At 39.9% G+C, this 26,463-nt stretch overlaps 1 protein-coding gene across 1 annotated transcript in view; it reads right to left on the bottom strand.

The window, feature by feature from the left end:
- Positions 1-16,778, bottom strand: part of SNX7 (sorting nexin 7) — a 122,504-nt gene extending 105,726 nt beyond the window's left edge. The window contains exon 1 of the mRNA XM_040232246.1: positions 16,557-16,778. Coding sequence (XP_040088180.1) covers positions 16,557-16,736 — 180 coding nt within the window. The 5' untranslated portion in view covers positions 16,737-16,778. The remainder of the gene's footprint in view (positions 1-16,556) is intronic.
- Positions 16,779-26,463: the final 9,685 nt, after the last annotated feature.

Here is a 26,463-nt window from a genome sequence, read left to right on the forward strand (position 1 = left end):
GTTCTTTGGAAGGAATGATGCTAAAGCTGAAACTCCACTTTGGCCACCTCATGTGAAGAGTTGACTCACTGGAAAAGACTCTGATGCTGGGAGGGATTGGGGGCAGGAGGAGAAGGGGACAACAGAGGATGAGATGGCTGGATGGCATCACCAACTCGATGGACATGAGTCTGAGTGAACTCCGGGAGTTGGTGATGGACAGGGAGGCCTGGCATGCTGCAGTTCATGGGTCGCAGTCGGACACGACTGAGCGAGTGAACTGAACTGAACTGAACTGAAGGCGAGAGACAGAAAGGTAGGTGGGTGAGAGAAGAGGCAAGGAAAACCAGGGTGTAGTCTAATCACCAAGAGCCTGGATGTCACAATGTGACAATATATTCAGTATGCTCAGAGCTGTATGCTCTGGAAACGTTAGTTCTCTGTGAGGATGTACGTCAGCCTACAGGCAAAACATCAGAAAAATGAAGACCTTCTGAGGCTATATTAATGGTTCTCAAAGGTAACCACAATTTTACTTAGGGTTGGAGCAATGGCACTAATTCCAGATACCAAGAAGATAAAACCAAATGGGACTTCTCAGATATGTAAAGAACAGAGAGAGTGAGTGAAAGGCATAAATAGAAGATGAAGACATAGCACAGATATATTATCCTAGATAGCTAAGAAACTGCCACACCATTAATAGAGAACTAAATGAAAAAGATAACAGGTGCAGGAAGAGAAATTTTAGAATTAGGGAATTGTAAAACATAATTTAGTTTGGAAATTAAGCTGCAGTGGTTAGCTGAAGGGATGAGTAGGAACACCTATGTGAGGTGTCCTGTTGCTCTCACGGTTAAGTCTGGCAAGTTACAATTCCATCTGTAACAGCCTCTTAATAGTGGAAGGGACTCTGCAACCGCCACATGCTCTTCTCCTCTGAGACACTTAATCATTCAGTTTGTCCTAGAGCAATTACAGGGACGGGATTTATGGCCTCAGTTCAGTTCAGTCGCTCAGTCATGTCCAACTCTTTGCGATCCCATGAATCGCAGCACGCCAGGCGTCCCTGTCCATCACCAACTCCCGGCGTTCACTCAGACTCATGTCCATCGAGTCAGTCATGCCATCCAGCCATCGCATCCTCTATCGTCCCCTTCTCCTCCCGCCCCCAATCCCTCCCAGCATCAGAGTCTTTTCCAATGAGTCAACTCTTCGCATGACGTGGCCAAAGTAGCTGAGTATAACTTTTATTCTGGAACCTTCAATTAGAAAACTATCCCATCAACTGACCTAAAACTGATCTCCATATACTTTGACCTAGGTTTTGGTTCTGCCCTTCAAAACTACACACATTTAATCCACTGGAAGAACTCTTCATAAAGTTTGTTTAAAAAAAATCAGCCCAAGTCTTTTTCCAAGCTAAACTACATTTTGTTCTTCCCAGACTTTCTTCAGAGGCCATGGTTGCCAGAACATATCAGTGAAACGCCTTAGTTTATTCTCCTTCACGATGGCAAATGTACAATGAGACTGTTACTACTGCAGCAGCCCTCCCCACTCCTTGTGTCAGTGAAAGTGCTGTTGGATCCAAACCCTCACTCTGCCAAGCCCAGACTCGATCTAAGACTGTCTCACAAAACAGTATTCCAAACAATCAGGTCACTAGTATCCACAGAAGACATAATATCCCTTTGCTGTTTTTTGACACAGACTATCAACTCCCTTTTAAAATACAGAAGGTAGAATGGAACTTCAGCTGCATAGACAGTTCAAATTACAGTACAATTAATACACCATATGACCTTGAAATATATTATTTGTTCAGAAACTGTGTCATTTGGATATATTATCATTCAGTCACTGCAAACCACTAGGGATGCTTGTACATAAAATGGTTCTATACACAATCTATCCAAATTTACCCTGCAAGTTCCTCATTTGTTTTAATTCTATTGCTGACCATATATGCTCACTCATAAGGAGAATTTGAGGATTTTTCATCTTTCTACTTCATTCACCTACTCTTCCTCCTCTGGGAGGAATATAAAAGTACTTAACATATAAGAAGGCTGAGCTGGTAGACAGTGGAGTGTCTAGAGAGAGTAACAGAAATAGTCCTGGATCAGCCCTATTTTCCTTTATCGGTTCCTCTTTAACCATCAAAATGCTAAGACTCATGGAGGCAGGATCAAGATGAGGGTCAGAGAAAAGGGAACACATAACTTGCCTGCTGTAATCCTGTATTTATCAAAAGATCTGAAAGGCTGATTATGTTTTACAGACTATTAGCTTTTGTTATAGTTTCTACTGCTGAATAACAAATCAACACAAGATATTTTGTTTTTATATTTTATTTGCTTAGTGGTTTATTAGGTCAAGAATTCTGACAAGATACAGCAGAAATGGGATGTTTCACCTGCATTATATGCGGGGCTCAGCTGAGAAGATACCATGCCTCAATGCTAAGGGTTGACATCATGCTAGACATCTTTACTCATAAGCTAGTCATTTAATGCTGGATGTTGCCTGGAACTTTAGCTAAGGCTAAAGTGATTTTATACACACACACACATATACACACACATATCAAAGCTGGATTTCTCAACAACTATAGCTTTTGGAAAGCTAATTCTTTCCAAAATAACCTTTCCAACCAAAATGTGAGTGATTTCAACAGCTTGTTCCAATAAATATATACACTGTTACATTTCCTCCCTGCTTTGGGACCACACCTCAGGCAGCGGCATGTTTCCAGCTTCATCTCTGTGTCAACATAGCTCATGTGGAAGCGGCCCCTTCTCCACAGCTCCAAGGATCCTTGAGTTCCAGCTATTTCCATTTCTCTTCCCTTTAGAACTAAGGGGTTCTAATCGCTTTTTATTACTGCAAGTCTCTAAATACCTCAGTATCCTTCCTTTGTTCCTGAAAATTGCCCAACCCAAAATGCTATAAATAGTCCTTGCATTAAACTCTCTTCATTTAAATCAATGGAGAGAATTTTGATTATCATGATCATGACTAATAGAGGTAAACAATAGGAGCTAAATAAAAATGGTTCCAAGAACAAATGTGAAAAATTAATAACCAGATTTCCAATATCTTCTAAGTATTTGATAGAATTGTTAAATAGTATAATTGTCCCTCCATTGATAAAGATTATACAGACACACACATACACATACAAGCACACACACATATCAGAGCTGGAAGTCTCAACAATAGAGTTAATTATTCTTTCAAAAATAACCTTTTCCACAAAAATATGAGTGTTTCTTTCAAGCTTTTGAAATAATATATTCATTGTTATATATAACATATACATTGTTATATACATAACATAATATACAGTGTTATATATATAGTATATACAAATATATGTAATATATACATTGTACCTATGATATATACATATTATACATATTGTATATATTATAATACATGTATATATTATATTTACTATATATGTATACCTAATACATAAATATGTATAGATTTTAATATATACATATTATATATATATTATATAAAATAATATGCATTATTAATATATAATATATAAAACACATATTTACATATACATATTTTATATATTATATGATTATTAATATATTAATAAATAATATATTAATGTATATTTACATATATTTAAATATGTATGTTTACATACACATATATTTACATTTGTATATTCACATATACATATATATGTATTAGGTATATATGTATTATGTATGTATATGTATTAGGTATACATACATATATTATGTATGTATTATATATGTGTGTATTATGTATGTATTGTGTATTTTAACATATGTATATATTATGTATTAGGTATACATATATTGTGTATGTATTATGTATTAGGTATACATATATTATATTAATATATGTATATATAATATACATATATGTGTATAATATACATATATACTATATATAATATATACATTGTACATATAATATATACATATATATAATATACACATTGTTATATTTCTAATTTACTATAAAAATTATCTTAGTTATCTTAGTTATCTACCATTCTCATTAAAAATGATCACCTCCTTCTTTTCAAAGTGTTTATACTAAATATACTAAATAGTTCTGTTGCTTTTAAAGCTTTGTCGGAGCTTGAAATTAACTTTGTTTGTCTGTACCTTCCAGATGGAGAAGGTAATGGAATCCCACTCCAGTATTCCTGCCTGGAAAATCCCCTGGGCAGAGGAGCCTGACAGGCTACATGTGGTTGCAAAGTGGGGCACGACTGAGGAAACACGCACACACCTTGCAGAACCTTTTTTCTGCCCCATTATTTTTAAAAAGAATTTTTACCTCAGAAGCTCCAGCTTCTGAGCACTAAGCCTACACACCATGACTTCTCGAGGTCGACTAGTGGTGATGACAATAATTACATGTGTAAATTCCCTGATTATCCTACATAATATAGACCTTCACTTTATTGGCTATTATTTACTGAGTATTATTTACTGAGTAACACATAAATATCTCAGTGTTTCACTGTGACATATTCACCTATGCTCTGTTTCAACTATTATTTCTTCTACACATCACAGTATTTAATAAAAGTAAAGGTAACTTATTTTAATATATTCTTTTTCCCCAAGAAAACTTTTTATTTTATATATGCAAGTTTCTCCCTATTTTCTGGGTAAATTTTTTGCAAGTCTCATCTTATTTTGGCCCAGTTCTAAAATTTGGCTACACTTTTTATCCTTTTCTTATCCTTTTTTTTACAAATTATCATTTATGTTTTCCGATCTTCCACATCTATTTTTGTCCTTTTAAGTCAATAGCCTCTGCATTCTCTGTGTTCTATTGAGAGCTGATATCATTTTCTCCTAACTGGATTATTTGAAAACTCAGAACAATACTTTGTTTTACTTTCCTATCTCTCTTGATGTATACTGTCATTTAGAGTTTCTGTCACATCTTCCAGCTGAACTCCAAGACTGTGATAACAAGATATGAATCTTGCATTTCTTTGTTCCAAAGAATCCTTAGCATAGCATCTTACACAAAAATATTTAACAGGTATTTAACAGGTACTTATTTGTAATGGACTATGAGAAAAAAATTAATGATTATAAGTCAAAGAAGTAAGCTCTTTAAAAAGCTTCTGATCTGCAAATGTATCCCAATAAACCACATTAAAGACTTCCTCAATGACTCAGCAGTAAACACTCTGCCTGCAATGTAGAAGACCCAAGAGACAAGGGTTCAATCCCTGGGTTGGGAAGTTCCCTTGGAGAAGGGCATGGCAACCCATTGCCTGGTGGGCTAAAGTCCATGGGAACACAAAGAGTCGGACATGACTGAAGCAACTGACCACACACACAAACCACATTAACAAAATGAAGAATGAAAACTATATGATCATCTCAATAGATAAAGAAAAAGCGTTTGACAAAATTCAACATCTGTTTATAAGAAAAATTCTCAACAAAGTGGGAATAAAGGGAGCATACCTCAACATAACAAAGGCCATATATGACAAACCCAGAGCTAACATACAGTAGTGAAAAACCGAAAGCTTTTCCTCTAGGATCAAGAACAAAATGAGGTTGTCCACAATAACACAAGACGAGACTCGACACATGGACATCACCAGATGGTCGACACAGAAATCAGGTTGATTATAATCTTTGTAGCCAAAGATGGAGAAGCTCTATACAGTCAGCAAAAACAAGACCTGGAGCTGACTGTGGCTCAGATAATGAACTCCTTATTGCCAAATTCAGACTAAAATTGAGAAAGTGGAGAAAACCACTAAACCATTCAGGTATCAGTTCAAGTTCAGTTCAGCCGCTCAGTCGTGTCTAACTCTTTGGGATCCCATGAATCGCAGCACACCAGCCCTCCCAGTCCATCACCAACTCCCGGAGTTCACTCAGATTCACGTCCATCAAGTCAGTGGTGCCATCCAGCCATCTCATCCTCTGTCGTCCCCTTCTCCTCCAGCCCCCTATCCCTCCCAGCATCAGAGTCTTTTTCATGAGTCAACTCTTCTCATGAGGTGGCCAAAGTACTGGAGTTTCAGCTTTAGGATCATTCCTTCCAAAGAAATCCCAGGGCTGATCTCCGTCAGGAGGGACTGCTTGGATCTCCTTGCAGTCCAAGGGACTCTGAGGAGTCTTCTCCAACACCACAGTTCAAAAGCATCAATTCTTTGTTGCTCAGCTTTCTTCACAGTCCAACTCTCACATCCATACATGACCACTGGAAAAACGATAGCCTTGACTAGATGGACATTTGTTGGCAAAGTAATGTCTCTGCTTTTCAATATGCTATCTAGTTGGTCATAAATTTTCTTCCCAGGACTAAGTGTCTTTTAATTTCATGGCTGCAGTCACCATCTGCAGTGATTTTGGAGCCCCAAAATATAAAGTCTGACACTGTTTCCACTGTTTCCCCGTCTATTTCCCATGAAGTGATGGGACCGGATGCCATGATCTTCATTTTCTGAATGTTGAGCTTTAAGCCAACTTTTTCACTCTCCTCTTTCACTTTCCTCAAGAGGCTTTTTAGTTCCTCTTCACTTTCTGCCATAAGGCTGGTGTCATCTGCATATCTGAGCTTAATGATATTTCTCCCGGCAATCTTGATTCCAGCTTGTGTTTCTTCCAGCCCAGGGTTTCTCATGATGTACTCTGCATATAAGTTAAATAAGCAGGGTGACAACATACAGCCTTGATGTATTCCTTATCCCATTTGGAACCAGTCTGTTGTTCCATGTCCAGTTCTAACTGTTGCTTCCTGACCTGCATATAGGTTTCTCAAGAGGCAGGTCAGGTGGTCTGGTATTCCCATCTCTTTCAGAATTTTCCACAGTTTATTGTGATCCACACAGTCAAAGGCTTTGGCATAGTCGATAAAGCAGAAATGGTATTTTTCTGGATACTCTTGCTTTTTTGATGATCCAGCCGATGTTGGCAATTTGATCTCTCGTTCCTCTGCCTTTCCTAATACCAGCTTGAACATCTGGAACTTCACGATTCACGTATTGCTGAAGCCTGGCTTGGAGAATTTTGAGCATTACTTTACTAGCATGTGAGATGAGTGCAACTGTGCGGTAGTTTGAGCATTCTTTGGCATTGCCTTTCTTTGGGATTGGAATGAAAACGGACCTTTTCCAGTCCTGTGGCCACTGCTGAGTTTTCCACATTTGTTGGCATAATGAGTGCAGCACTTTCACAGCATCATCTTTCAGGATTTGAAATAGCTCAACTGGAATTCCATCACCTCCACTAGCTTTGTTCATAGTGATGCTTTCTAAGGCCCACTTGACTTCACATTCCAGGATGTCTGGCTCTAGGTGAGTGATCACACCATTGTGATTATCTTGGTCTTGAAGATCTTTTTTGTACCTTTCTTCTGTGTATTCTTGCTACCTCTTCTTAATATCTTCTGCTTCTGTTAGGTCCATACCATTTCTGTCCTTTATCGAGCCCATCTTTGCATGAAATGTTCCCTTGGTATCTCTAATTTTCTTGAGGTAGTCTCTAGTCTTTCCCATTCTATTGTTTTCCTCTATTTCTTTGCATTGATCGCTGAAGGCTTTCTTATCTCTCCTTGCTATTCTTTGGAACTCTGCATTCAGATGCTTATATCTTTCCTTTTCTCCTTTGCTTTTCACTTCTCTCCTTTCCACAGCTATTTGTAAGCCCTCCCCAGATAGCCATTTTGCTTTTTTGCATTTCTTTTCCATGGGGATGGTCTTGATCACTGTCTCTTGTACAATGTCATGAACCTCAGTCCATAGTTCATCAGGCACTCTGTCTATCAGAGCTAGTCCCTTAAATCTATTTCTCACTTCCACTGTATAATCATAAGGGATTTGATTTAGGTCATACCTGAATGGTCTAGTGGTTTTCCCTACTTTCTTCAATTTAAGACTGAATTTGGCAATAAGGAGTTCATGAACTGAGCCACAGTCAGCTCCTGGTCTTGCTTTTGTTGACTGTATAGAGCTTCTCCACCTTTGGCTGTAAAGAATATAATCAATCTGATTTCGGGGTTGACCATCTGGTGATGTCCATGTATACAGTCTTCTCTTGTGTTGTTGGAAGAGGGTGTTTGCTATGACCAGTGCATTTTCTTGGCAAAACTCTATTACTCATTCAGGTATAACCTAAATCAAATCCCTTATGACCATACAGTCGAAGTGAGAAATAGATTTAAGGAATAGATCTGATAGACAGAGTGCCTGATGAACTATGGACGGAGGTTAACGACATTGTCCAGGAGACAGGAATCAAGACCATCCCCAAGAAAAAGAAATGCAAAAAACCAAAATGGCTGTCTGAGGAGGCCTTACAAATAGCTGTGAAAACAAGGGAAGTGAAAAGGAAAGGAAAAAAGGAAAGATACACCCATTTGAAACCAGAGTTCCAAAGAATAGCAAGGAGAGATAAGAAAGCCTTCCTCAGCAATCAATGCAAAGAAATAGAGGAAAACAATAGAATGGGAAAGACAAGATCTCTTCAAGAATTAGACATACCAACGGAACATTTCATGCAAAGATGGGCTCGATAAAGGACAGAAATGGTATGGACCTAACAGAAGCAGAGGATATTAAGAAGAGGTAGCAAGAATACATAGAAGAACTGTACAAAAAAGATCTTCATAACCCAGATAATCACGATGGTGTGATCACTCACCTAGAGCCAGACATCCTGGAATGTGAAGTCAGGTGGGCCTTGGAAAGCATCACTAGGAACAAAGCTAGTGGATATGATGGAATTCCAGTTAAGCTATTTCAAATCCTGAAAGATGATGCTGTGAAAGTGCTGCACTCATTATGCCAACAAATGTGGAAAACTCAGCAGTGGCCACAGGACTGGAAAAGGTCCGTTTTCATTCCAATCCCAAAGAAAGGCAATGCCAAAGAATGCTCAAACTACCGTGCAATTGCACTCATCTCACATGCTAGTAAAGTAATGCTCAAAATTCTCCAAGCCAGGCTTCAGCAATACATGAACCATGAAGTTCCAGATGTTCAAGCTGGTATTAGAAAAGGCAGAGGAACCAGAGATCAATTTGCCAACATCTGCTAGGTCATCGAAAAAGCAATAGAGTTCCAGAATAACATCTATTTCTGCTTTATTGACTATGCCAAAGCCTTTGACTGTGTGGATCACAATAAACTGTGGAAAATTCTGAAAGAGATGGGAATACCAGACCACTTGACCTGCCTCTTGAGAAACCTGTATGCAGGTCAGGAAGCAACAGTTATAAATGGACATGGAACAGACTGGTTTCAAATAGGAAAAGGAGTACGTCAAGGCTATGTGTTGTCACCCTGCTTATTTAATTTATATGCAGAGTACATCATGAGAAACCCTGGGCTGGAAGAAACACAAGCTGGAATCAAGATTGCCAGGAGAAATATCATTAAGCTCAGATATGCAGATGACACCACCCTTATGGCAGAAAGTGAAGAAGAACTAAAGAGCCTCTTGATGAAAGTGAAAGAGGAGAGTGAAAATTGGCTTAAAGCTCAACATTCAGAGAACGAAGATCATGGCATCTGGTCCCATCACTTCATGGGAAATAGATGGGGAAATAGTGGAAACAGTGGCTGATATTTTTCTGGGCTCCAAAATCACTGCAGATGGTGATTGCAGCCATAACATTAAAAGATGTTTACTCCTTGCAAGGAGAGTTATGACCAACCTAGACAGTATATTAAAAAGCAGAGACATCTAAAAAAAAAAAAAAAAAAAAAAGGCAGAGACATTACTTCGTCCACAAAGGTCCGTCTAGTCAAGGGTATGGTTTCTCCAGCAATCATGTGAGGATGTGAGGGTTGGACTATAAAGAAAGCTGAGCAACTAAGAATTGATGCTTTTGAACTGTGGTGTTGGAGAAGACTCTTGACTGGCTCTTGGACTGCAAGGAGATCCAACCAGTCCATCCTAAAGGAGATCAGTCCTGGGTGTTCATTGGAAGGACTGATGTTGAAGCTGAAACTCCAATACTTTGGCCACCTGATGTGATGAGCTGACTCACTGGAAAAGACCCTGATGCTGGGGAAATTGAGGACAGGAGAAGAAGGGACGACAGAGGATGAGATGGCTGGATGGCATCACCGACTCAATGCACATTGGTTTGTGTGGACTCTGGGAGTTGGTCCTGGACAGGGAGGTCCGGCGTGCTGCAGTTCATGGGGTCGCAAAGAGTCGTACAGGACTGAACAACTGAACTGAACTCTCATCACTTTTATTCAACACAGTATAGAGGGTCTTGGCCACAGCCATCAGACAAAGGGAGGTAAAAATAATTACAAATTGAAAAGGAAGAAGTAAAACCTATCACTGTTTGCAGACGACATGACACTATAAAAATAGAAAGAAAAAAAAACACTCCACCAAAAAAACTATCAGAATAAATGAATTCATTAAAGCTGCAGGATACAAAAATCAACATACAGAAATTTGTTGTGTTTTTATACACTAATATCAACTGTCAGAGAAATAAGAATATAATTCCACTTAAAATAACTTCAAAGAAAAAATACCAAGGAATAAATTTAAACTAATAAGGTAAAAGATCTATACTTTAAAAACTATAAGACACTTATAAAAGAAATTGAAGAAAATACAAATAAATGGAAAGATATACCATGTTCATGGAATGAAAGAAGTAATATTGTTAAAATGTCCATATTACCCAAAGCAATCTACAGATTCAATACAAGCCCTACCAAAATATGAATGGCATTTTTCACAGAAGTGGAACAAAGAATCCTAAAATTTGTGTGGAACCACAAAAGACCTTGAATAATCAATGCGATCTTAAGAAAGAAGTACAGGGGAGGGAAGTGGGAGGGGAGTTCAGGATTGGGAACCTGTGTACACCTGTGGTGGATTCATGTTGATGTATGGCAAAACCAATACAATATTGTAAAGTAAATAAATAAAATAAAATAAAATCTGAAAATAAAATAAAATGAAAAACATAAAAAAAAAAAAAGAACAATGTGAGCAGTATTATGTTCCCCGGCTTCAAACTATGCTAAAAAACTATAGTAAACAAACTGTATGGTACTGGCACAAAAACAGATACATAGACCAATGAAACCTATTTCTGAAAGCCCAGAAATAAACCCATGCTTATATGACCAATTAACTTATGAAAAGTGGTACAAGAATATATAGTAGGGAAAAGACAGTCTGTTCAATAGATGGTGATGGGAAACCTGGACAGCGACATGCAGAAAACTGAAACTGAACCATTTTCTTATACTACAAAAAAAGAAGTAAACTCAAAATGGATTAAAGACTTAAATGTAACACCTGAAACCATAAACCCCGAAAAGAAAATAAAGGCAGCTGCTCTTTAACCTTGGTCTTAGCAATATCTAAGAATTTATCTCTTCAGGCAAGAGTACCAAAAGCAAAATTAAACAAATGGAACTATATCAAGCTAAGAATCTTTTGCAAAGCAAAGAAAGCCATCAACAAAATGGAAAGGCAACCTACTGAATGGAAGAAGTTATCTGCAAGTGATATATCTGATAAGGGTGTTATATCCAAAATATATAAAGAACTCCTTCAACTCAATATAAAATGAACAGCCATTAAAAAAAAGAATACATTTGAGTCAGTTCTAATGAGGTGGATGAAACTGGAGCCAATTATACAGAGTGAAGTAAGCCAGAAAGAAAAACACCAATATATTATGCTAACACATATATATGGAATTTAGAAAGATGGTAATGATAACCCTGTATGTGAGATAGGAAAAGAGACACAGATGTATAGAACGGAGTTTTGGACTCTGAGGGAGAGGGAGAGGGAGAGGGTGGGATGATTTGGGAGAATGGCCTTGAAACATGTATACTATCATGTAAGAAACGAATCGCCAGTCTATGTTCAATACAGGATACAGGATGCTTGGGGCTGGTGCACGGGGATGATCCAGAGAGATGATATGGGGTGGGAGGTGGGAGCGGGGTTCAGGTACCCATGGTGGATTCATGTCAATGTATGGCAAAACCAATACAGCACTGTAAAGTAAAATAAGGTAAAAATAAAAATTTTTAAAATAAAATAAATAAAATGAATAATCCCGAAAAAGAAAATAAGCAAAACAAAAGAAACAACCCATTTAAAAATGAGTAGAAGACCTGAATAGACAGTTTTCCAAGGAAGACATAAAGAAGGTCAGAAGACAAAGGAAAAGAATGTTCAATGTCACTAATCACTAGGGCAATGCAAATCCAAATCATAATATGGCAGATATCACCTCATACCTGTCTGAATGGTTTTTATAAAATGAACAACAAAAAACAAGTGTTGATAAAAATTTGGAGAAAAGAAAACCCTCGTGCACTGTTGGTGGGAATGTAAATTGATGCAGTCACTATGGAAAACAGTATGAAGATTTCTCAAAAAATTAAGAATGATCATACGATCTAGCAGTCCCACTTCTGAGTATTTGTCTGAAGAAATGAAAACACTAATTTGAAAAGATATACGCACCTCTATATATTTTGGGGCTTCCAAGTTTGTGCTAGTGATAAAAATTATGCCTGCCAATGCAGGAGGCATAAGCGGTATGGGTTTGATCCCTGGGTTAGGAAGATCCCCTGGAGAAGGGAATGGCAAACCACTTCAGTATTCTTGCCTGGAGAATCCCAAGGACAGAGGAGCCTGGTGGGCTATGGTCCACAGGGTCACAAAGTGTTGGACACAACTAAAGCAACTTAGCATGCATGCCTGCACCCCAATGCTCACTTGCTTCCCTAGTGGCTCAGACAGTAAAGAATCTGTCAGTGCAATGTCAGAATCTCCTGCAGGGCAGGAGACCCAAGTTTGATCCCTGGGTCAGGAAGATCCTTTGCAGCAAGGAATGGCTATCCACTCCAATGTTCTTACCCAGAAAATTCCATGGACAGAGGAGCTTGGCAGGTTACAGTCCATGGGTTTGCAAAGAGTGGCACACAACTGAGCAACTAACGCTTTCACTACTTTTTTTTCATTCTCACAGTAGCATCATTTGCAACAGCCAGGTTATGGAAGCAATCTAAGTGTCCATCAGTAGATGAACAGACAGAGAAGATACTGTGTATATATGCACACAACTGAATATTACTCAGCCATAAAAAAGAATAAAATTTTACCACCTGCAACAACATGGATGGACATAGAGAGTATTATGAAGTGAAATAAGTCAGACAAATGTTTTATCATTTCATTTATATGTAGAATATAAAAAACAGAACAAATAAAAATAGAAACAAGATCCATAGATACAAACTAGTAGTTTGGAAGAGGGAGGGAGGAATAGGTTAAAGGGATTAAAAAGTGCAAACTTTCAGTTATAAAGCAACTAAAGTCACAGGTATGTAACGTACATGTAGAGAATATAGTCAATAATACTGCAGTAAATTTATGATGGTTACTAGATTTATCATGGTAATCAATTCATAATGCATATAAATGTCAAACCATTACATCATACAGCAGAAACTACTATACTATTGTATATCAACTCTACTTCCATTATAAAAAGATTAAAAGAAAAAGCACCTGGACAGGGGTACTGTATCTATACTCATAAATAATCTAAGGAAATAAGAGATACAATTGTAAATATAAACTGAATATGAAAACTGTCAGTCTCAAAGTTCTCAAGGGTAAAGTTAGTACACTTCAAAAGCAATAGCTGATACCAGCTTAAGGTATGCTGGACAGTGGTAGGGTTCTATAGAGACGCAGGCTAAAAAGGGAGTAAGAGAAGGCAATGGCACCCTACTCCAGTACTCTTGCCTGGAAAATCCCATGGACGGAGGAGCCTGGTAGGCTGCAGTCCATGTGGTCGCTAAGAATCGGACACGACTGAGCGACTTTCACTTTTCAGTTTCATGCATTGGAGAAGGAAATGGCAACCCACTACAGTATTCTTGCCTAGAGAATCCCAGGGATGGGGGATCCTGGTGGGCTGTCGTCTATGGGGTCGCACAGAGTTGGACACGTCTGAAGCAACTTAGCAGCAGCAGAGACAGCAGGCCAAATGAAGACGAGTTTCTTAAATTTGCTTGTCGAACTGCAGTTAATGGCTGCAAAATTCAACTTACTAAAATACAATCAAGCAGGATTCATATACTTGGACTAAAATATAATCAAGCAGGATTCATACACTTGGATCCATCCTGCTTGCTTGTGTTGTACTGGAGCCATATAAAAGTTAAGGCCCTCTTCTATAGAAGCCAGCCACATAGGTTAAGGTAAAGATACAATATTGCACCTTACTAAATGCACTGCTTAATAAAGCAGTGGTTAAGTATGTTGCTGAAACTTACATTCTTTTAAAACAGAATACACAATTACAAAACAAAATTAGGTGGAAAAACAATTGTTTTATTTGGAATGAGAAAAGAAAGCTCAACAGCTGATTGGAGTCACAGAGTTCTAGATTCCTTTCTTCTGAGATGGCTTTAAGCAATTCACCAGAAATGCTTAGAAATGCTTCTGGCCCCCAGCATCCTGTATCATGCATCAAAACTGGACTGGCGATTCCTTTCACATATAGGATGCTCGGGGCTGGTGCAGTGGGACAACCCAGAGGGATAGGATTGAGAGGGAGGTGGGAGGGGGGGTTCAGGATGGGGAACACATGCACACCTGTGGCAGATTCATGTCAATGTATGGCAAAACCAATACAATACTGTAAAGTAATTAGCCTCCAATTAAAATAAATAAATTTATATTTTTTAAAAAAAAGAAGGAAATGCTTCTGGCTACAATCTATCATTCCTTTCCCACCTAGAACCTGTAGTACTCCCAGTATCTTACATTCTCCAGAGACCTAGGCAAACAAACAGCCCAAACTCAAATTTCATTAGCTTCATCTAAGATCAGCCTCAGACTACAAGAGGCTCATTAAAACAGTGATTCTTGGTGGAGGCCAGGACACTTAGAATCTGGGGAAAGAGAAAGCACATGACAAATTTAAACCATCCCAGATGATTCTGATACGCACGTGCCACTCTCTACATACTCCTTGTACACATCCTCTCCACCCCAAGCTTCACAGTGCAGAGCCCCAAAGGCTAAGGCTCATAGTCTGGTGGCTCCAGTGGAAAACAATCTTCCTGCCAATGCAAGAGACAGGTTCCATCCCTGGGTCAGGAAGGTCCCCTGGAGAAGGAAACGGCAACCCACTCCAGTTTTCTTGCCTGGGAAACCCCATGGACAGAGATGCCTGGTGGGCTACAATCCACCAGGTCCCAAAGAGTCAGATATGACTTAGTGACTAAACAACAATGGTATCTTAGAAGGCAGTATAAATAAGAACTGATCAACTGTCCTTGATCTGAACATAAAGTATGTGTTGGACAACAACAACAACAAAGTCAGTGTAAACTTTTTACAAGTAAACAAAAAATAATTCCACTGTTTTACAACTTAAACACACTGAAAGGTCACGTGATTTCATCAAGCGTATAAACCAGATACTCTGTCTGAACTTCCCCAATACACCTGTGCCTACCATCTCACTTAATCCTAAAGGGAAAAAGGGAGGGGGGTGGGGTGAGGTGGGGGAGGTCTTTGGGGTCTGAATATGCTTGTCCACTTTATAACTTCTCTCTTCCCAGAATAAAGCAGTGGTGAAGTCTGTTGCTTTACTCAAAACCTCAAGGTAGCACTTACCTACTGCACAGGCTTCTTAGTAATGAAATACAATGTTCCCATCTCACCTCTTCTACCAGCAGCAACTGAGAGAAGCTGCAGTGGCATTGAATGGCCTCCCAAGAATGGTATTTTTCTTTTCCAAAACAAAATTACAACCATCAGCCTACGTGCATCACAAGTCTGCCAGTGACCGAGTCAATTTCTCTCCAACTATCCTGAAGGTTCAGAGGACCCTTTGGTCTCTAGGTTTCCCTGGGTTAGGTTTAAAAATGAAAGCGCCGGTGGTGAGTTGGGTGGCAGGAGCTATTTAAAAAATCCTGAGCTCCGCAGCGCAGGAGCTTCCTAGTTGGACACACGAATTGTTTTCTCCTGAAGAGGGATTCCCTAAAGCCTCTTCCCACTAGACTTAAGACTCACCTCCGGCGCCACCCGTCTCCAATCCAAAACCAGCAACAACACTAAATCAAGAATAATTTCCCTAGACTCGGGTGATTTCGCTTCCAGGGTTCAGGGCTGACTGCGCCCTAAAAGAAGCTGCCAGGGGCGGGGGCACTTTCGGGCCACCGCCTCCCCGGTTCCAGCACTGCCCCTGGAAATATCCGCGTCAGAGAAGGCAAGAGGAGAAAAGTGGGAAACGGCACAACTTGGCAGACTCCACGAAGCCATGGCCCTGCCGAACGCAAGGTCAAAGTGCAGAAGAGTGAACTGCTGCACTTCGGGACGTGCTGGGAGTCAGCCCCGGGGGCGGCGAGCAGCCAGGCAGGATCTGGCGGCCTGGGAAGACCCATCCACCCTCGGCTCCGAGCCTCCGGCGGGGCCGGGTGAGCGTGCTAGGGCGGCCGCCGCACGGCGGGGCCAACTCCGGGAGTTGACTTGGAACTTTCCCGGGACGCGCCGTCGCGCAGCCCTCACCTTACTGAACACCTCCAGGTCGTCCTCGTCCTCGTCCAGATCCAGCACCTCGGCCTGCAGCAGGGCGGAGGAGCTGATGCTGCCGGGGAGGGGGGCGTCACCCCCCGGGCTGTCCCCGCCGGCGCCCCCAGCCGGGAGGCCCCAGGAGCGCGCCTGAGACGCCCGGCACTCGCCCTCCATCCCGAGAGTGCGCGCCGGTCCGGCCGTCGCCGCCAGCCCGGCTCCCCCGAGCTTGCCCATTGGCTCCCGCGCATCCTGCGCCTCCCCGGCCGGCCCCGCTCCAGCCCCACGTCCGCTGCGCAGACGCGGAACTGGGAGCAAACGCCCGGCCTGGGCTCGTCCCCACCTGGCTTTGGGCCTGCCGGAGGCGAAGGAGTGGGACTCTGAGGCTCTGGCTAGGGTGGGGCCTGGCACGCGGTCCCCTGAAGGTAGGGAGTGGGACCTGGCTGCAGGGCTACCCTGCGGAGGCTTCTATGGGGACGGGGGTCTGGGCAGAAGCGACAGAGCGAACCGTGAACTTCAGAGGATCCACAGCGGGGCTGGAAAGCAGTCGACCCATCTCGCCAAGAGGAAAAAACCAATACTGCATTTCCTGTAGTTTAATGGTTGCTTTTTTTTTTTTTCCCCCCGGTTGTGGTTTTCGATTCCGTCTTTTACTAAGGCTAATGCAAAAACTCTTCTGTTTTGTAATTGATTTTTGACCCAGTGACCTGACTGTGTGGTCATTTCACTATCAAGCCAGGGAAGTTGGATTTTAAACTATTTTCAGCCACTTTCAAATGTATCTTTACTCCTGGAAGTCTTTCTGAAGTCAGTCACCAAGAATGTTACCAAGGGTCAAGGACAGCAAGCATGACTGGACGTTGCCATTGAGAAATGGTCTTCAGTCTTTACACTGCCAATGCAAAGCTGTAACTGTTCAGTTGTTCGCTGCTTATTATTATTAAAAATAATTTTTAAAAGAAATTCCAAAATTAAAGGAAAATTGAATGTAAATCGATATATTTGGAACTATTTTCAGGTTTTATTACTTACTCACCTCCGCCCCAACTCTTTTCTCCCATCAGCCAGGAAAGAATAGCTAAGAAGTTTGCACATAGAGCCGAGGCTAATTCAAACTTGGTTTCTAAAATGTCTGCAGCAAAATGTTTAGCCTAATGTTTAATATGTTTAACTTCAGAAAAAAATTTAGACGTGTAAGAGAATTTCTGATTAGAAGACAAGGCCTTAGTAATATGTGCCTCTTAACCAGTCATATTGGTTTCAGTTCATAAACACACTAATTCAATCAAGCATGTCTCCCTGCTTTTTGAATATCCAAGCTCCTTCCTATGCTTTATCGTTCCTGTACCCAAAATGCCATCTTCTGCCCATCCTTCAGGAGTTATCTGTAATCCCATGTCTTTCAGGAAGAGTTTCTGATTGACACAGTCTGTTCCCAATTTAGCATTTACTTTTATTTCTTGTAATAGACTGCATTTATTTCATGTAAATGTCTTACATTCTTTATTAAATTATATCATTTTAAGATTAGAGATCACATTATTTATTAATAAATCACAGTAGCAGATGTACTCACTCAAAATGGCTCTCTGCTAAGAGAATACAAAGGATACAAGTTATTAAAAGACTTTTTCCTCTCTAAGCTCACACTGGCTAGTGAGAGATTCAAGTTTTTCAAATTGCAGTCTGAACCAGGAAATTCTTAAGAATACTGTGACTCAGAGAATTGCCAGAAAGCATAGAGACAAGCTCAGAAAATGGACAGAACAAACCAAGCTTGTATCACAGCCAAACTCATACCACGGAACTAACAGAGCAGACGTTGCCACCACCAGTCCTGAGCATCAGATATCACACCCCCTCCGCATCCTGCCACTGACAGTGATATCACTGAGCTCCAGGTCCCGATCCCACATCAGTACCACAGCTGTCTCTGCCAACTGCCTTTGCTGTTACACCACAAAAGTGCCCACAGTCCTGTTTCTCTGTTAATTATTCTACTTTCAAAACCCCGAAAGGGGGTTAAAAGACAAATTAGACATTTAAAAGACAAATTAGATTGCTAAGCATATTAAGTCCAGATTGATACTGGTCAGCCAAAAAAAAAAAAAATCCCTACTATAACTCATTCCTTTGGCCACCCAACATTAAAATCACAATTCCTCACTTTCTATTTTTTCCCCAATTTCTGCTAAATATACTTCAGCTATGCTTCAGACTCCTGGGAATATAGTACCCGGCTCCCCAAAGGAGGAAAATCCAAACCCGCTCACATGCAGGAAACGCAAGGTTTGATCCCTGGGTAGGGAAGAGGTCCTGGAGAAAGAAATGCCAACCCACTCCAGTATTCTTGCTGGAAAATCCCAAGGACAGAGGAGTCAGGTGGTCTAAAGTCCGTGGGGTCACAAAGAGTTGGACACCACTGAGCACACACACACATACACACACACACACACACATGCTTCTAACATGTCTATTCCTCCTGTGATTCTGCTGTAACTGTTGATATTTTGTACATGATGAACTACATTTCAGAGTTTAATTACCAACATGCCATGCTTATGTATTCAGTGGTACGAAAAATGCTAAATTGCCACATAACAGTCCCAATTTCCCATTAAATAGGGTCATCACCAAGTCCTTTAATGGAAGAGTTCTTAGTTGGGTACTAAATTCTCTCAATCACTATAATACAAAACCTTAAATACAGATATAGTATTAAGAGATGTCCTACCCAGTTTTGTCCCTTGGTTTTGGGACTCTTATTCTGGTTAATATATATTAATTTTTGGTTCTGAGAACATACGTCTTGTCAAAAAGCTCCCTCTTTCTCATATTTTCCAGGTAGGATCTCCTGAGACCATAACTGCCTGTTAATATGCCATTCAATCATTCATAAAGTCAGCTGTTTCTGATAATGAGACCCATGATAAGGTCACCCCGTGAGCATTGCTTGTTTTGCTGGAGGTGATTTAATTGATCAGGGAAAAATGTGATATGCAAAATCTGATGGGAAATAAACCAGTCAGTAAGTTCATGGATGACTGTGTTGGGAGAAAAGCAGGAGAAGCAAAACCAATGTATCTTTTCCACAAAGGACAAATAATGAGTTCTGCTAGATCTTGGGGCTTCAGGAGGACCAGGAGTCGTAGCTGCCATGGCAAGTTGCAGTTTAATAACTTACCCAAGGTAAATAACAACTGGTAAATAAGACTCGCTGAAAGAAGTGTTATGCATGTTGCCTTAAAAAATAGAGGAGAGGACTTAAGGATATAGGATATAGAACTATAAGGATATTAGGGGACTGTTCGTACTTGGATTGCAGCAAAATATATAATTCTACAATCCTTCCACTAAATATCCTGACAAACTATAACAAGAATCTTTTTAAATGCACAAATGAGCTTTCAAGGAAGTAATTGACTTCTAGCATGGAGAAATAAAGAAAGCTTAAGTAGAGAATAAGACTAAACATTTGAATGATACTCTGCCAGCTCCCAAGGGTGGAGTGGTAGGACTGGCCTAAAGAATCTACAAGTATGAGTCTGAATTGTGAGAGAATAATGGAAATGGAAATTTGTGAAGTATTCTCTCAATAACAGAACTGTTCTGGATCAGCCTAGACTCACAGTGGGAGAGACCTCTCCCCTCAAAATTCTGACTATGGTTCAGGAAGCCACAGTTCAAAAACTACAAGAAAGGCTGGTTGAGTAATATATCCCTGGGATCTCTGGCCCAAACAAATGAAAAATCTCTTTTCAGTTCACTTCTGGCAGAGCCATTTCAGAAAAGCAATACTGCAGATTAGATCACAATCCAAATGAAATACATTGAGGGAAATATCTACCATGTACCAGGGTTACTATACAAAACAGGATTAGAGCTTCCCAGGTGGCACAATGGTGAAGAATCCACTTGCCAGTGTAGGAGATACAAAAGATATGGATTCGATCCCTGGGTCAGAAAGATCCCCTGGAGTAGGAAATAGCAACCTGCTCCAGTATTCTTGTCCAGAAAGTTCCATAGACGGAGGAGCCTGGAGGGTCACAGTCCATGGAGTCACAAAGAGTTAGATGGGACTGAGCACTGAGCACATACACCCATTAAAATAATTAAAGGATTAGAGCCCCAAAGAACTTTAAACAATACACCAAAAATAAATAAATAGAATAAATAAAAAGAATAAAAATAACTACAGGATGCTACCAAAAAAACTAAAAATCCAAGAATGAAAAACAGTTACCATGAACTGATGGTTGATTTCTTTGCCTGTTCACTTCAAACTGACTCTTGTTGCCTGCTCTGTAATAATGGTGTGTGCGTGCTGAGTTGCTTCTGTTATGTCTGACTCCTTGTGACCCCAGGGACTATAGCCCACCAGACTCTTCAGTCCATAGGATTCTCCAAGCAAGAATGCTGGAATGAGTTGCCATGCCCTCCTCCAGGAGATCTTCCAGAACCTGGGATTGAACTTGTGTCTCTTATGTTTCCTGCATTGGTGGGTGGGTTCTTGAAAGCTCAGTTGGTAAAGAACCCTCCTGCAATGGAGGAGACCTGGGTTCAATCCCTGGGTTAGGAAGATCTTCTGGAGAAGGGAAAGGCTACCCACTCCAGTATTCTGGCCCGGAGAATTCCATGGACAGTGTAGTCCATGGGGTCACAAAGAGTTGGAAACAACTGAGCGACTTTCACTTTTACTTTCTTTACCACTAGCACCGCCTGGGAAGCCCCCGTAATAATTGTGTTGGGCCTTACAAATATTTCTACTTTGCACCCTTGCATAATGTTAAGCTTTGTCAGTAGAGGGCTTGGAAGGATACTAGAGGAGAAAGCGTTTTCCTTTCCTGTTTTGGGTGCGCTCTCTTAGCTAGGGTCCTGCAGAAAGCTTTTTTCCTCTTTTGTTCAGCCCCTGCATAGTTTCTAGAATGTAAAGTTCCTGCAGGACACAGTTTCACTGTGTTTGCTCAGACGCATGCAGCTTCAGAGGCAGAGTAAAGAAATCCAGACACTGTGGCAGTCGCAGCCCAGATTGCTACATTCCATATCCTCTCCGCAGTCCCAGCCATGGATGCACACCAGGTGCACTGGAGGTCAGCCATTCCCTAACCTTTGTCCTGCACAGCCAGCCCGGAACTGACCCAGTCTGTGCTGTACATGGAAGTGCACTTACCTCCAGGAGACCGGGACCTACAAGCCCCTGGCTGACAGTGTCTAGTAGTTTTTCCTGGTGCCTAACAAGTTCTGAGGCTCAGCACCTCCCAGAGGCTGGACTTCCAACAGGTTCCACTAATGAGTGAATTCACTGACTTACCATTCAGGAAGCCAAGGTGGTGTTCTTTCTGATGACATCTGCATCTCAACCACAACAACAAGGCTTTTTCTTAGGTACTTATTTCAGCCATAGGTGTAGAGACCACATCTTATATCTGCTATTCCTAGATTCTTTAGAATTCCTTTTAACTCTCAGTAGCCAATTCCTCCTTACTCCAATCCCCTGTTAATAAAGCTTTATATTAAATTTTCCCTGTTCAAATGACTCTATGGTATTATCTCCTTACTGGAGGATGAAGAATACAGGAATGATTCCAGAGGAAAAAAAGAAAAAAAACCTGCAAAGATGGCATTCTGGATTTCTTCTTAGAAAGAAGAAAACCCCTGAGCCTGGTTTGCAGACAGCTCTGTATTAATTTATGGGTAGTTGCAAATGGTTTGGTTGGACTGGTCAGGGATTTGGAAGGACCAATATTGGAAAATGATGGAAAGTAAGCTTAGGGAAGAATAAGTACGTGGATGGACTTTAGAATGGGCACAGACTGTGGAGGTATTAGTGAATGTGAAATGTCCGCCAGAGGACCAGTACTGCAAGGAGGTCCCTAGTGATCAGGTGAACAAAATGGTCAACTCTGGGGTTGTCAGTCATCCTTTCCTGCTAGCTGTCACATCCTTTGCTTAATGGGCCCATGAACTAAGTGATTGTGGTGGCAGAGATGGAGTCAATGCACAGGCTCGATTGTTGTTTTTCTGAGAATCAGGTCTATGGAGCTCCTCATGTAGCTGTTCTGGAAGCTGTTGCTAATGCTCACTTTCTGTAAATAAAAACCATCTAGAAAATTGCTCAGAGCTAGAGTAGTTTTTACTTCCTTTCATTATGATGCTGAGTTTGAAAGATACAATTGTTGTAATGTGGCATGATCCCAGGGAAATCTTTCATTTCTTTTTCTTAAAATTGCATTTTTGTTTCAAAAAGAACTTGTCAAGAAATTTCCTTAGCATCAGAACTTAGTATCGACACTTTGGCCTGGGGAAATATTTTTAAATGATCTACATTAGATACAGTTTCTGAAAATTAAAGAGTGTTTAAAAAATTAACTCTGTAATATACCTGGGCTGTAAAAAATGATGATGTCAAATAAATACATAAAAGAGGGATAAATAAATAAATACACTAAAACTCTCACATTTAATAGCTCTAGGAAAAAACAGAAAAAAATGCAGTGAATTATTAATATTCTTTGAGAACAGAAGCAACAGTATTGAATATTTATAAGTATTAAACAACAATTTTAACCTTGACCTTATCTTTTTGAAAAAAATTGCAGTTATTATCATGAGACTGAATATTGCTTTAAATATGTTATGTTAATGTTTGATCTTATATGGTAGAACTATTTTTTTGAAGATAAGAATTTTTTGTGTAGAAGTCTCAGATAAGAATATTTCTCTTTTGAATGGTTGTATCAAAAAAGTGATTTAATAGTGACAATACTGGTGAATGCTCTAACCACATACTCTCTGAAGGCAGAAACCTCAGCATACAGTCTTTCATGTGAATCTAAAGAGTATTTGTTAGCTGGGTGAACCTGCATATCAAAAGCTGTTGAGGCATAGGGCATGGGGATAGAGCGTACTCCTCCCATTCTTGGTAATGCCATCCACTTACTTCTCTATCTCTTCCCTAAAGACATAATGATTTTGGCTTTAGGTCTACAGTTTTTCTTTATATTCAAAATCCTACAGTCATCCTGAGCGAATGTGTTCTTCATGATTATTTCTAAGTTCTTTATCTTGTATAACACTGAAGATTTTCTAACCATTTCAACTCAATTATTTTGTCAGAAAATGTATATATATATGAATGGACTTTAAGTATTTAAAAAGGCACTCAAACATAATAATTTAAAAAATAGATAAAGTTCATTTTTTATCTATGTAATTATCTAAGATCTTGAAGTTTTTTTAAATTTTTCAAACTTTGTTGTTTAGAGAGTTTGATATATTTGGCTCAATTTGATAGTAATTAGAAAAAAGAAACCTAGAAATAATTGGCAAATAAAAATTTTACATATATAATATGGGTTGAATTGCCTTTCTCCAAAAATCCATACATTGAGGCCCAAATCCCCAATATGACAATATTTGAAAACAGAGCCTATCAAGAATGAATCAAGGTTAAATGAGGTAACAAGAGTAGGGCCCTAATCCTATAAGACTGATGTCCGTATAATAAAAGTCCTTATAATAAAGAGACCCCAAATGATTGTCTGTGTCCTCCTGTGCACAGAGGAAAGTCCTTGTTTGAATACAATGAGAATGGCTCTCTGTAATCTGGGCACAGAGATCTCATAAGAAGCTTGCCCTGACAGCACCTTGGCCTTGGACTTCTGGCCTTCAGAACCATGAGAAAATACATGTCTGATATTTAAGTCATCCAGTCTGTGGTATTTTGCTATAGCAGGCTGAGCTCTTTAATGTGATATCTTTTGACCCAGAAATTCCAGTTAAGTCTTTTCTCTAGATAAAAACACAGAGACACATACAGGTATGCTCATTATAGAATTTTTATACTTAAAAAGAATTAGAAGTAATCTCAGTAACCTTCTTCTGTGTTGTATATTATGGATCAGCTCACTCAAATTTTGTTTACCTCCTATTCTTTGAAATCAGAAAGCTAACTAGTCACTACTGCAGCTAGACCTCTGAGTGCAAATTGGGTTCATTACTTCGATGTGTTCACATGGGGTTTGGAAGTGAGGTGGACACCATCTTTCTGCTTTTACTTGGTAATTTCTAAAAGGAAGTGAGGCAGTGAAAATGTACAGGTTTTGGCCTTTGCTGTTGTTGTTTGACTGACTGTCCCTACAGTAGTATTATTTCAGGATCGATTCCCGGGCTTCCTAGGTTTTGAGAAAGCTGGGGTGGAAGCAGTAGAAACTGATTTTGGTATAGCTTCAGAAATGGTCTTAAGGTAGTATCTACCTTAGTTGGTCAGTTTCATATTGTTTTGGAAAACATTTCTGAAATACCTGATGAGAACTTCCTCTTTTTAGCTTTTCTAATAGTTTTGTAAGCCCTGATTCCCTGTATGTTATTTGTACATGCTTAATATACATATAGCTATTTGTTTCCTGTACTGAACCCTGACTGATGCACATCCAATAAGGAAATGATTCAATAAATTATGATATATTCATGTAATGAAATGATCTACAGTGGTTAAAGGAATGAACAGCAGCTTCATTTATCAACAAAGTCAGATATGACGGTTAAATAAAACATCAAATGAAAACAGCAAGTTGCAGACTATGTAAAAACAACAGTTTAGTCACTCAGTCGTGTCCTACTCTTTGCAACCCCATGAACCACAGCACACCAGGCCTCCCTGTCCATCACCAACCCCCAGAGCCTACCCAAACTCATGTCCATTGAGTTAGTCATGCCATCCAACCATCTCATCCTCTGTTGTCCCCTTTTCCTCCTGCCCTCAATCTTTCCCAGCATCAGAGTCTTTTCAAATGAGTCAGCTCTTCACATCAGGTGGCCAGAGTACTGGAGTTTCAGCTTCAGCATCAGTCCTTCCAATGAACACTCAGGACTGATTTCCTTTAAGATGGACTGGTTGGATCTTCTTGCAGTCCAAGGGACTCTCAAGAGTCTTCTCCAACACCACAGTTCAAAAACATCAATTCTTATGCGCTCAGCTTTCTTTACAGTCCAACTCTCACATCCATACATGACTACTGGAAAAACCATAGCCTTGACTAGATGGACGTTTGCTGACAAAGTAATGTCTCTGTTTTTTAATATGCTGTCTATGTTGGTCATAACTTTCCTTCCAAGGAGCAAGCATCTTCTAATTTCATGGCTGCAGTCACCATCTGCAGTGATTTTGGAGCCCCCCAAAATAAAGTTTCTCACTGTTTCCACTGTTTACCCATCTATTTGCCTTGAAGTGGTGGGACTGGGTGCCATGATCTTAGTTTTCTGAATGTTGAACTTTAAGCCAACATTTTCACTCTCCTCTTTTACTTTCATCAAGAGGCTCTTTAGTTCCTCACTTTCTGCCATAAGGGTGGTATCATCTGCTTATCTGAGCTTATTGCTGTTTCTCCTGGCAATCTTGATTCCAGCCTGTGCTTCATCCAGCCCAGAGTTTCTCATGATGTACTCTGCATGTAAGTTAAATAAGCAGGGTGACAATATACAGTCTTGATGTACCCCTTTTCCTATTTAGAACCAGTCTGCTGTTCCATGTCCAGTTCTATCTGTTGCTTCCTGACCTGCATACAGATTTCTCAAGAGGCAGGTCAGGTAGTCTGGTATTCCCATCTCTTGAAGAATTTTCAACAGTTTATTGTGATCCACACAGTCAAAGGCTTTGGCATAGTCAATAAAGCAGAAATAGATGTTTTTCTGGAACTTTCTTGCTTTTTAGTAGTAAATCTATATATATATATACACAAATCAATAATATGTTGTATGGGTATTTATGTATGTATGTGAAATAAACATCAAACCAAGATCATGATTCACCTTTCTGGAGAGGAGGAGAGGATGTGAGTGGCCAAAGGTGATTTAACCTTTATTTAAATGCATGTAAGAATTTAGGCTTTTCTCCAAAATTTAA

The sequence above is a fragment of the Oryx dammah genome, unplaced genomic scaffold, assembly GCF_014754425.2.
Source record: "Oryx dammah isolate SB20612 unplaced genomic scaffold, SCBI_Odam_1.1 HiC_scaffold_28, whole genome shotgun sequence".
Classification (NCBI taxonomy): domain Eukaryota; kingdom Metazoa; phylum Chordata; class Mammalia; order Artiodactyla; family Bovidae; genus Oryx; species Oryx dammah.